Below are 13,472 nucleotides of genomic sequence, written 5' to 3'. Positions count from 1 at the left end.
CCCCATGCCCCCCCGCCCTTGCCCCCCCCCCCCACAGTCCTGCCAGTGTCCCGCACTCCCAGCCTGCAGCCCCTTGCCCCCCCCAGCCCTACTGGAGAGGCCCCCAGCTGCCCCCTCCTGCTCGGGCCAGAGCACAGTGGTTGCTGTGGCTCCAGCTCCATGCAGGTGGCAGCAGAGCAAGTCCAGCCCTGGCACAGGCTGGAGGGAGGAGGAGAGGAAGCCTATGGCAGCCCCTTCCCGGGGTTGGGCCTGCCATGCTGTTCCAGGCAGCCTGATCCCAGCCCCTCCTACCTCCCAAGCAGCATCTCCTGTCCACCCCACCCCTTGAGCACCCACCCTGGCCTCGCAGCTCTCCCCCACCCCCTTCCCTTGCTGGAAGGGGCAGGTGCCTTCGTGCTGCCCCTCTGTCCTTTGCAGTCTTGATGCTTTCCCAGGATCAACGTTTCTCAACCCGTGGCTCATAACCCTCTGAAATCTTGCAACCTGCTTTTGGGTCGTAACCTACAGGTTGAGAAATGCTGCTCTAGAAGAGCTTAGCTGCACTAGATACATTTAAACCCCAACACTGCCTTCTTTGTGCACCTCCATTTATTCTACTGAACTATGGGCATGGACCATCCTCAACATGATGACCCTGACAAAGACAGTTCAAAAGATTTGGGTTTTGGATCAGAAAGCTCAGTCATGCAGTAGTTAGCACTTGTGTAAGAAAGAACTGCAAGACTTCCTGCCAAAAAAGCTGTATGTAACAGTTATTTTTACATTGTCCCTTTAAATCCATACTGACAATCTGAGGTGCCGCCATAAGACATTCTAACTGTTGAGTCATCTAGCCACATTTTACTGGATAGTAAAACTATCCCAGAGTAAAAGCATAACAGAGCTCAGCAAATCTGGCTGTGATAGTGCCTGGCCACTAGGTGACAGTAGACCATTTGAACTGAGCAAATAGCGACCCTGGGATGAACCTAACTAGGGAACAGTTGATCCCTGATACCTCAGGGTAATTTACATTAACATTAGTGTATTAAATACTCCTCCATTTTAGAGAATAACTTCACTTCAGAGTGGAGTGATTTACATCAAGTCCAGTCTAAATTTAGCATAAAAACATACCTTATCAGGAAAAGTGTTTTTCTTTTACTGGTTTTGATTGAGACACCGTAGCAGTCTTTCAATCTTTTTGAATATGCTACTTTTTACTAGTATTTATTCTGCATATTTCTTTAATATTCAGCTTTTTTATATACCTGTTGCATTTAATTTTGTATCTGACATTTTTACATAATTTTGTACAAATGAAAGGAATATAAAAGATGTCAGACTACTTGAAGGAGTCTGTTTGTACTTATTCAAAAGTTCTATTGTTAAGTTCCCAGTAACAATTTGGGTATTTGATTTCTTCAAGGCAAAATGAATAATAATTATATTAATTTACAAAATAATAGGAATCAAGAAATTTGAAATGTTACCGGGCATGCTTCTGTGGTTATATAGCTTTCCAATTACTCTTTCTTTTCCACTGAGAGAGAAAATGGTAGACTAGTACTGTCTGTCTTCAGTTCTTGTATGATCCCCATCATCACTCTGTGTATGAATCTCACAATTTAAAATTTACATAGCTTCACCACTCCTTGTGAAGTGAATAAATGTTCTTTTCCTCATTTTAGAGATGAAAAGTGGAGTCAGAGAATAAGTAATTTGCTGAAGGCTAATTGGAAAATCTGTGGCAGGGCAAGTGTATAACCCATGTTTCCTACTTTCCAGATTGCAGTCCAAGCACTTTCCTTCCCCTTCCATATCTTTATATCATAAACTATGAAACATAGATCTGTATGGCAGCTGTGTTCCCTTTGTAAGATTTTTCTAGCATACCTCAGTGTATTAAAGGATTCTTTCTACATGAGCATTTTAACATACTGTCACGTCTTATGTTAGCCATTTGCTCCAACCCTTTTGTATGCAAGATTCAGTATATAGAGATGATTAATTCAAGGAGTTTTTAGTCAAATACAACTACTGGATACAGTCTGAAAAAGCATGTATTTACTCACATGATTTTTGCTGTCTACCGTCTTCATAGTTTCATTGTCCTTTCCCTATTTCTCAACCAAAGCTGCTGTACTTATTTTTCCCCCAAAGCTCCATGTTGATCAAGTGTTATTTAGTAACACTAATAAGTAGATGGGCAAGCACAACCAGCCTTTCACCAGAACATGGCATAGGAGAAGAAAAGAATGAATGACTTGAACTGACATGTTCAATAGATAATGTTTTATTTCACATGTACAGATAAAGGACATTTAGTTTAGTATGTCTCTTTGTCTCTTTCTTTCAGTTATTGCAATGGATGCATGTTAGATCCCAACTGTGGTCTCTGCTACAAACTGAATAAGTCAAGTGTTGTTGATTCCTCCTGTATTCCTGTTAGTCAAGAAACTACAATGAAAGCAGCTTGGGGCAGGTATGTCACTTAGAGCATGTATTCATAGTAGGTTTTGATAAAAGTTTTGATTTTGGCCATCGGGAGCATTTGTGCTTTAATAAAAACACTGTTCTTTAATCTCTTTCCAGAAAAGTAAATTCTTAGGATTGGTATTTTATTATTATTTAATTAGCATATGATATGTGTTTCCATTTCAAAAAAACTTTGCATATAAGCTTAATTTTTCTGGAAAATAAGTGCTGTCCAGTGGTGAAGTCATGATGTAACAATTAAATCAACCATCACATTTTTCTATTTCAATAATTATACTAATTATAAAAAATGTGAAAAACAGGTCCTCACTTTGTTTGAATTGATAACCTTAAAATACAGAAATCATTTAATGTGGGCACCATGCAGATTAAGTGGCTGAAAAACAGCAGACACGTGTATTTATGTATGTATACCCAGCCCAGCTATACCCTCAGAGAATCACAGAATCATAGAAAAACCAGGGATGGAGGAGACCTCAGGAGGTCATGTAGTCCAACCCCCTGGTCAAAGCAGGAGAAGCCCCAAATAGATCATCCCAACCAAAGATTTGTCTAGCCAGGTTTTAAAAACTTCCAAGGATGGATCTTCCACCACCTCTCTGGGTAACCTGTTCCAGTGCTTTACTAGCAAAACAGTTCTTCCTAATATCTAACCTTTACTTCCCTTGCTGCAACTTGAGACTGTTGCTCCTTGTTCTGTCATCTGGCACTACTAAAAACAGTCTAGCTCCATTGTATTTTGAACCCCACTTCAGGTAGTTGAAGCCTGATATTAAGTCCCCTCTCAGTCTCCTCTTCTCCAGCGGAGGACAACAAAAATGGTGAGGGAGCCTGGGGCACATGACATAGGAGGAGAGGCTTATTGTCTACTGTAACCCCCAGATCCATTTCTGCAGAGCTGCTGCCCAGCCAGTCAGCCTCCAGCCTGTACCGGTGCATGGGATTGTTCTGTCCTAAGTGCAGGACTTTGCACTTGTCCGTGTTGAACCTCATGAGATTTCTGTTGGCCCAAACCTCCAATTTGTCTAGGTGTCTCTGAGTCGTAGCCCTGCCCTCCAGCATATCTACTACTCCCCCCAGCTTGATGGCATCTGCAGACTTGTTGAGGGTGTACTCTATGCCATCTTCCAGGTTGTTGATGAAGATATTGAACAAAACCAGGCCCAAGACCGACCCCTGGGGCACTCCACTTGATACTGGCTCCCAACCAACATTGACCCATTGTTTACAACTCTCTGAGCCCGATGCTCCAACCAGTTTTCCATCCACCTTACAGTCCATCCAGCCAGCCCATACTTCCTTAGCTTGCCTGCAAGAATGTTGTGAGATACCATATCAAAAGTCTTGCTAAAATCAAGGTACACCACACCACCAATCTCCCCATATCCACAACCAGTCACCGCATCATAGAAGGCAATTGGGTTGGTCAGAGCATGACTTGCCCCTGGTAAATCCATGCTGACTGTTCCTAATCACCTTTGTCTCCTCCAAGTGCTTAGAAATAGTTTCCTTGAGGATGTGCTTTATGATTTTTCCAGGGATTGAGGTGACTGGTCTGTAGTTCCCTGGATCCTCCTTTTTCCCTTTCATAAATATGGGCACTATGTTTGCCTTTTTCCAATCATATGGGACCTCTCGTGATCACCTTAAGTTTTCAAAAATGAAGGCCAGTAGCTCTGCAATCACATCAGCCAACTCCTTCAGCACCCTCGGCTGCATCCCATCCGGCCTCATGGACTTGTACATGTCCAGCTTTTCTAAAAAGTCCCTAACCTATTCTTCCAGTACTGAGGGCTTCTCACCTCCTCCCCAAAGTGTGCTGCCTACTGCAGTAGTCTGGGAGCTGACCTTGCCTATGAAGACTGAGGTGAAATAGGCATTGAGCACTTCAGCCTTTTCTGCATCCTCTGTCACAAGGTTGCCTCCCCCATTCGGTAAGGGACCCACACTTTCACTGATCCCCCTCTTGCTACCGACATACTTGTAGAAACCCTTCTTGTTACCCTTCACATTCCTTACTAGCTGCAACTCCAATTGTGCTTTGGCCTTCCTGACTTCATCCCTGCATGCCCAAGCAATGTTCTTATATTCTTCCCTAGTTCTGCCCAAGTTTCCACTTCTTATAAGCTTCCTTTTTGTGATTTAGTTTTACTGAAGAGTTCCCTGTTAAGCTGGTCTTCTGCCATACTTTCTAGTCTTCCTGTGTATCGGGATGGTTTGTTCTTCTGCACTCTCAGTAAGGCTTCTTTCAAGTACAGCCAGCTCTCCGGGACTCCTCTCCCCCTCATACTGGCTTCCCAGGAGATCTTGCCCATGAGTTCCCTGAGTGAGTCAAAGTCTGCTTTTCTGAAGTCCAGGTCCTTACTTTGCTGCTCTCCATCCTTCCTTTCCTCAGGATCCTGAACTCAATCATCTCATGGTCACTGCTGCCCAAGTTGCCATCCACTACTACATTCCCCACCAATTCATCCCTCTTTGTGAGCAGCAGGTCAAGAAGAGCATGGCCCCTAGTTGGCTGCTCCAACACTTGCACCCGGAAGTTGTCCCCAACATTCTCCAAAAACATCCTGAATTGGCTGGGCACTAGTGTATTGTCCTCCCAGCAAATGTCAGAGTGATTGAAGTCCCCCATGAGAACCATGACCTCTGATCAGGAAACTTCCACTAGCTGTTTGAAGAAAGCCTCATCCACCACTTCCATCTGGTCTGGTGGTCTGTGGCGGACTGGAAAGGTGACATGTAGGGGATGCACCCAGGTGCACGTGCACCCTGAGTGTGGCGGTGTACCCCCTACAAAAAGGCACCACTGACATCATTGCTGGGTGGTGCCTGAGGGCAGTCGCCGCTCACCGCTTGCCACCCTGCTGCCAGCACCATTTGCGGGCAGTCCGCGATCGCTGCTGGCAGTGCCAGCGGGTGGTCACCTACCCCTTGTCAGTGCTCGCCACCCCACACCCCAGCTGCCAGCAGCATCTGCAGGAGCTCCAAGCTTACTGCAGCTGCACTCTTACCGCCGCCTGCAGAGCCGCCAGGGGCATACGTCATTCATGGCAGACCCCCCACCATGACATCACCCTTGTTGCTTTTCCCTCTGACCCTAACCCAGAGACCCTCAACAGGCCTATCTCCCATTTCATACTGGAGCTCTGAGCAATCATATGGCTCTTTTACATAAAGTGCAACTCCTTCTCCTCTTTTCCCCTGCCTGTCCTTCATGAACAGTTTGTACCCAATATATGTAAGTTCTGCTGTTTGAACTGTATGACAAACCTCTTGGATATACTGTAAGGATTTACTGAATTCTTTCCTTTTGAGAAGACATCCTACTAGGTGCACCTGAAATTTCCCCTTGTGTTTAAATTGTTTCTTTAAAGCTCATTTTATTTAAAGATTTTACAATTAAAACCAAGCGTGTAGGTTAAATCATTTGGTCTGAAATGTTAGCTTCATGGTATATGTGTATGAATATGTAAGTTCCCACATTTTTAAAGTGACACTATTCTATATCTTGAGTATGCTGACATAGAAGTTCCTAGTAAGGTATCACCTTTTACCATAACCTTTTAAATGGGTAGCACAGTATTTCCCTGCACTTAATATGAGAAATTCTAAGTGCAATTTACCAGAGTCTATGGAGAGCAGAGTTTTTCAAGGCAGTCCTTCCATGATACGATTATATGCTGTCACAAATTTACCAGCCTGAGTTTGAGTTGGTGTGAATCCCCAAGTGAGTTATGTAGGTCATCTCAAAATGAGTACCGATAAAACCTTCCCAGCTCTTCTGACTACAGTATATTTTTCGTATGCCATGTATAATCTTTGGAAGTATTGTAGGACTTTTTTTTAATATTAAATTATTTTTTGTATTCTCAGACTTAACAAGCTTTAGCTACAGCTGACCTTACTGAACAGGCCTTAAAGGGAGTGAAACAATGAAACAAGCTAATAATAATAAATGTAAAACGAGTCTTTTCTCTACAATAAAATGTCATGTCCTGTCCCTCAGGCCTTTCCTTAAAAAGGTGGGTTATGCATATAGTTATTTATTTATTGATGGGAAACATCACTTCAGCTTTTCTGTACTTCCAAATTGTGACTTAATATCATGCAGAATTCACACAAAATACATATGTTGTTAAAAATGCATCTAAAATGAAGTCTACAGAATCTTGGACTTTGTGAGAAATGCTGACTAGTTTGTAGACAGCTCCCATTGCATATGTCCAACACGTACCTTAGTCCCTACTGAGTGATGTTCTGATTTTCATGAAAGCTCCCTGAACACTCATATTCCTGTTTGTCAGATAACAGACCTTTCTTCACAGGGAGGATCAACATTTGTGTAACCTGGACAGTACTCCAAGAGGTACCCCCTCTCCAGTTGAAGGGATCAAAGCAGGTGCACAAATGCTGTGGGAGGTGTAGGGACTCTTCTCCCCCTATAGAGCAGAGCCAGACCACCAATGGGGACTTAACCATATACCTTTTAATACTGGGAACATAACAGGCATAAATCAGAGGGTATAGTGGACACTACAGTGGCCCAAGGGGGCAGGATTCAACAAAGGTTAGACACTTACAATCATTGACAAAAAACAAGGTTAACAAAATATAAAACACAAACAGCAGAAGAAACAATACAGGTTGGTGAAATATAAAAAGGCACAAAATGCCAAATGCCAAGGAAATATAGGGCTTTGGTACCTGGAGGGGGAGAAAACACAGTGGCCCCTTTCCACTGCAAGAAGATTTGCTTCTTGTTATCTCACTCACCCCAAGTCACCTCAGCTGGGACTTGAACGTAGGTCTCCTACATGGTAGGCAGGAACACTGCCACACAGCCACCACTGATGGCACTGGTCCTGCTTGTTAGGGTTCTTGACCTTCCCAGAGCCCTGGCCTCACGTTGAGCTGCCTGGCCTCTGATTGGAGGAGCTGGGAGCAGAGCTGGGAACCCCTCAGGTCGTTACTCAGATCCTTCCTGGAGCAGAGGGAGCCTCTCCTGCTGGCTGTAGCCTCTCATAGGGGATCCTGGAGCCCCATGGGGAGCCTCTCCTGCTGGCCGCATGCTGCGCTGCTGAGGGTCCCACTGCTGCCTGCAAGTCCTGCTCTTTCAGGCTCTTCTGGGGCACTGCTCCTGCCCCACTGGCTCAGCTCTTGCCAGCTCTGTGAAGCTCCTTTCTTGTTGTCCTTCACTGGTCTCTTCCCTGAGTCAGCCCACGCTGCCCAAGGGGCCAATCGGGACACTGGGGGGTGAGTCTCTGGGGCCTGATTGGTGCGGAAAGAGAATCCCAAGTCCTCGAATCATCTTTTAACCCTTCAAAACCCCTGGGCCAAATCATTACCAGATTGGTGAGGAAAGGGAATCCCAAGTCCTTCAATCATCTTTTGCCCTTTCAAAACCACTGGGCTAGGTCACTGCTAGCTAGCCCGTCACATTTGTTTCACATACTGTATATTTTAAGTACTAACTCTGCAGTTAAGGAAATGATAATAGCATATAGTAAGACAGCAATGAAGATATAAACTTATTACAAATGTATGGTAAATAAATCAAACCTATTTATTAGCAGTTTTCTTGTTTAACTTGTGTTTGTATGCATCTGTACTCTTTCTATATTTATGATTCATTTTTCCATAGTACCTTTTCTATAAAATCTATTGAAGCAAATTGGATATGAAAGGGAAAGTCTTTCAAAGTTGGGCTCTTCAGGCTGTGAACTGACATAGGCGGTCATTCTGTGGCCCCTTATCCAGGCCTCATGGTGGAGTAGGTACCGCATTCTTTCCTTCTATTTCTGCCCCACACAGAGGGGACTGATTGTGGATCAGTAAAGAGGTCCTCTTCTGCCTCTTCCCAGATCCCTGCTACATAATGATTCACAAGGAATTCCTATAGATCTGGGTTGCAGGCTAGGCAGATTGTATAGTCACGTAGCTCTGTCCTGGTTCCTCAGATCCCTTCGCAGGAGAACCTTCATGCCCACAGAAAGTACAACTTTCCCTATAATGGGGAGATATCTTGAAGATGCTGTTTGTTGTGCAGAGAAATAGGCATTATCTACATTCCTACCTTACTGAGATGCAGTGTCTCAGGCATCTGACACTAATGAAGAGATTGACTTCCTCTGGGAGCATGAAAAATATGTGATTTCATTTGACAGTTATTCTGTCTAAAGCCATATTTATTACTGCACTTCTGAATGTTTATTTTAAAGTACCTGTGCATAATTAAATGATCCCGAGGATTAAGTCCATGTTCTGTCATTATCGCTAACTCATATGCATGTATATGTGCAGTCCATATTCAGTTGATTTCCGTGAGTGGTAATGTCCATTCACAAATTGGTTGTTCCTTATAAGGAAGCTGTGAGTCACAGTAGCAGTCCGAATATGGCTACAATGTCCTCTAGAAAATCCTTCCTTTTTTAGTATTAAAAAGCCCTCAGTCATAATCCCAAAATACCATGCTAGTATTAGTGTAACTGGTAATGCTTGGGACTATTAACGTATTGTATTATATTTTCATATTTTTTTCTGTGCCAGCTTTGTACAATCAATCCTACTTGTATGTTTACAGTAGACTGCACTAATTCACAATTACAGTATGTTCCAAATCAAGAATATCTGTGCAGTAGAGGAAGGCAAGTAAGAAATATCTGTCTCTTGTGGCTGCCAGCAAAGCTGTTTATGTTGCAGAAGTTGCTATAGAAACCTGGGAGGACAGTTAGTGTGTCAAAATGTTTTTTATAGGAAAAACAGCATGTGGTGATTCTTTTTGAATGTAAGGAAACCCATGGCTGACAATGGCACTTGAAAAGAGCCATACAAGAATCAATCCAGCTGAGCCTAATTCAGGCTTCTAACAGGAATGTTAGAGGGAACACTGGGGGATAGGGAATTTGTATTATTTTTCCACAGAGAAAAGATATTTCTCATTTGGTTTGTTAAATAAGCAAGACTTGCATGTCTGGTTTATTTGAGGGTAACAGAGACATAGCTCCTCTTAACTTGTTAGCACAGTCAGCATTTTTCAGGCTTTGGCATTTTGGGGTGGATCAGGAAAACAAGTTTTGCACAGCCAAACTCCTACAATGATTGCTTCACTGTGTCTGTAGTGAGCCTGAGCATTTTGAGGATGGTTAACAAGATTATCCCTATATGATTCCTTTTTTGTTAAAGGAAGAAAAAGGAGTAGAAATCTGCAGATCCCTACCAGACCCTTTCTAGGGGAGAGTGAGAGCCCAGCTAATTATTTTAGAGGCTGTGTGTATTTCCAATAGTTAGAAAAACCTTTCAATTAAAATGGTGCAGATAAGGTGAGTAGAGTACAAGGGTGATGTGTACAAACGCCCATAGCAGTTATGTTCTGCTTTCCCAACAGTAAATTATTTTTTACAAGCCTCCTGCAAAGTGGGTAAATAGTATGGTCTCCATTTGATAGGTGGGGAAACCTAAAGCAGAAAGGGCCAAAAGTACCCACAAGTCTTCCTGAAGCCCACAGTAGAGCATGCCAGTCAATAGCAGAGAGGGATTCATGTGGCTAGCATTGCATCCAGCTGTCTTTGTCTCCTCAGCCCAAATGACCAAGTACGCATTTACATCTCGGCCAACAGAGGGCTGCCATTGGTATTACTCTGGAGTGGGGCTGAGGCTTGTGACACTGGCACCCAGAGAAATGCCTTAACTGCTTTGCCCCTGGGCCCCAGAGGGAGTAGATATGAGAACTAGAATTTGAATGTGGAGTTGGTTGTTCTCATTTCTGGGTTTGTGTTAGAACCATGCTGCTTTTCTCTGTTGCCAAGAAGACGCATATGTCACTTAATGGGGTAGCATATTTCCCTCAAAACAACAGATAGATCTGGAGTCCTTTCAAACTGTGCAACTTCTGTGTATTGTACAAACCAACATGGATGGCTGAGCATAAGGCAGGAGTGAGTTTTCTTTCTTATACTATATTTACATTTAAATTATTACCTATGCAAGGAAAGAGCAAATTGTGGGGCTTGTGGTTAATGCTGACTTGTATATTTGCTCACTACCACAGCAGGCCTGCAGATGTGGGCTGTAAGGTCCCCAAGGTCTGGTTGTCAGCATAGATGTGGATAGAAACTGCTCAGTTCATGAGGCTGTTACTTTATCCACTGAAAGAGTGGTTCTCAATCTTTTTAGACTCAAGGCACCCCTCATTAGGCTTACGGCACCCCTCAGAAGAAGCCAACTCTTAGTTTTCACTCTTTTTTTGACTACAGAAAAAATAGACCAATTTATCTGTTGCAAAGAGCACAGAAAGCCCACAACAGGGCAGGATATTTTTAATACTATGGATTCATATTTGAAATCTATGGAATTATCCTGTAAATCATGTTTGCACATCTAACAGTGCCAACATTAAATGGTACCTTGTACACCCTTCAAAGGATTTCAAAGCATCCCAGGGTGCCCTGGCATCCTGGTTGAGAATCACATTGGACAGCTAATCCGTTTTTTCATAGGTCAGAGGCAGGTAGTGGAAAAGTCAACATGGCACTAAAGTGATTCCTAATAGAGATCTATGATTTTTCAGGATTCCTCCAACCTGGTGGAATCTTTTCAGGAAATCGTCTGAAGGTGCAGCTGAAAGTTTACAAGGCAGATTCTGAGCTATTTGTTTTCCGTGTCCATTTTCAGTAGTTCAGGCTGAGGAGACAGATACAGCTTGTACCAGGAGCTTAACAGGGCAGAGGAATCCTGCTTCCCTAAAAACAGATGGACTCTGTAAGGACTCACAAAAGCAAGGTATTCTAAAAGAGGGATATAGCATTTAGGCAAGTGATTGTTTTGTATTGATCTGTTCTCTTGTAATTCATCTTTTAAGTAAAAAAAAAAAAAAAAAAATAGTGTGCTCAGAAAATATTTGCATTTAAGTATGATCTTATTAGTTTTCAGCTACCAATGGTTCCTAGTTACACTATAAACCAAAAGGATCATACCTTTGGTATGAGTTTAGGAAAACAGGTGCTTAGAAGGGAGAGGGAGTCTGAGGAGGCAATGCCAGCCCTTGGCAATAAACAGTCAGATCATAAATTTGTGATTTCAGGAGGCTCTGCACAAATGCAGTTTTCATAGAGATAAAACTCAAGGCCAGATGAGACTTCAGAGACACAAAAAAAAATCTGGAGTTCACCTTCTCCGTCCCCTTGCTGCAATGTGGTGAGCAGCCAGCACTCAGCTTGATCCCATCACAGTTTTGTAAAGACTGGAGAGTTTGAAATTCATCCCACATTTTCTGTTGACCAGTTCAGCAGCCTAGCATTTTAATTGCTTTTTTAAAATCTTTTCTTGGTGGAAATAGTGGATTTTCCTGGAGATTTCAGCAAGTGAAATATTACTAACAAGCAAAGTTTTGTAAATGTCACTATCCAGGGAACAGATCAGCTCATTATTCTTTAGTTTTGCCAGTCACTGACCAATTTATACAGTAGGCTTCAAGGTTTTAAAAAATCACTGTATGAGGGACCATTTTATTAATACTCAAAAAATATGTGAGAGATTTATATTTTTAAAACTGAATTCCCCCTTCCTCATATTTCATAAGATTTCAGTGCATAAAAAGTCAGTGTACGTCCGTGAAAGACTACCACCATAGGAAAGCTGTAAATACTTTGTGAATGAAGTACTCTTCTGTCCAAACAAAAAAGTGCTTGACTTGTACTGCATGGAGTGTTGGTAAGAATGTTATCAGTGAAATTACAATCTTCAGAATCTTTCAATAAAATCTTGTATTTAAAATATTACACTAGTCCTCCCAGTGCATCATTTGTTACTATGTCTCCTGCAGAGACCTCCAGTTGCCACATTCAGATTATGAATGTTCCATGTCTTAGTGCATTCCCAAAATAAAAACTTAGCAATACAGAACGCCTACTAAACATACTCTTTATTGAGTATGCAAAAATGTATCTTGGAGATTAGTAATGTGTCTCTATATTCATAAAATATATAAAATAGAAATAACAGATGCATTTTACTGACACAGATGCTGCTTTGAGGGTTCTCAGGCATAAAATCTGTTTGATGAACTTTGTTCTGAGATGCAGTTGAAGGAAGGATCACTTTTACTGTTCTTTTTATGGGCCTGGCCTCTTGATTCTTAACAGCTTGGAAGAAATACAGAAATTTTGGGGGAGTTTTAATATATTTTCTACTAAGTACTAACCAAAGAGGCAGACAGACCAAAAAAACAAAACAACATGCATATTAAGTCAGCAATCACAAATAAAGTTGTTGATAGTGGGGTTGCTGCAGAGCAGGTGGCATTTTAACTGTGGTTCTCTCAGCACTAAAAAATCAGCTAATTGGGGGTTGCACCTTTTTAAAAGATACTTAAAAGGGTAAATCATATGTTTTGGCTTGATACCCTCAGTAGAACCCCTTTAAACATTTTTTAAAAATAGAGCATTAAGTTTTAATATATGTATTTATAGAATTCAGATTCAGACTAGGCTTTTATTATAACTATTGCAGAAGATATGGGCTCCTTGATTTTTTTTAAAGTTGAAGGAAAATCCATGGTTTTTTATTTTTAATATTGTGAGATTTTTGTTTGTCACTGGATGTCTGACAGCTGACATCAAACTTCAGTAAAATGTTTTGAATTCTGCAGATAAACAGGTGAGCAGTGGGGCACCCCAGGGCTCGGTCCTCGGGCCCGCACTGTTTAACATCTTCATCAGTGACTTGGACAAGGGGGTGGAAAGCATGCTGTCCAGGTTTGCTGATGACACTAAGATGTGGGGTGAGGTGGACACACTTGCAGGGAGAGAGAGGCTGCGACTAGACTTAGACAGACTACAAAAGTGGGCAGACGAGAATAGGATGGGGTTCAACATAGACAAATGCAGGGTGCTGCACCGTGGGAGAAGGAATCTGCAGCATACATGCAAGCTGGGGAGCTCCCATCTTGAAAGCACAGAGGCAGAATGGCATCTTGGAGTCATTATTGACTCCAAGAT

The 13,472-nt window shown here is 42.4% G+C and overlaps 1 protein-coding gene across 1 annotated transcript in view; it reads left to right on the top strand.

The window, feature by feature from the left end:
• Window positions 1-13,472, top strand: part of SLC2A13 (solute carrier family 2 member 13) — a 395,165-nt gene that overhangs the window by 335,227 nt on the left and 46,466 nt on the right. Inside the window, exon 7 of the mRNA XM_019509388.1 lies at window positions 2,339-2,464. Within this exon, the coding sequence (XP_019364933.1) occupies window positions 2,339-2,464 (126 nt within the window). The remainder of the gene's footprint in view (window positions 1-2,338; window positions 2,465-13,472) is intronic.

This window comes from Gavialis gangeticus, unplaced genomic scaffold, assembly GCF_001723915.1.
Source record: "Gavialis gangeticus isolate Ggan-Ray unplaced genomic scaffold, GavGan_comp1, whole genome shotgun sequence".
Classification (NCBI taxonomy): domain Eukaryota; kingdom Metazoa; phylum Chordata; order Crocodylia; family Gavialidae; genus Gavialis; species Gavialis gangeticus.
Note: the sequence above shows the minus strand (reverse complement) of the source record. Positions and strands in the feature narration are given on the sequence as shown.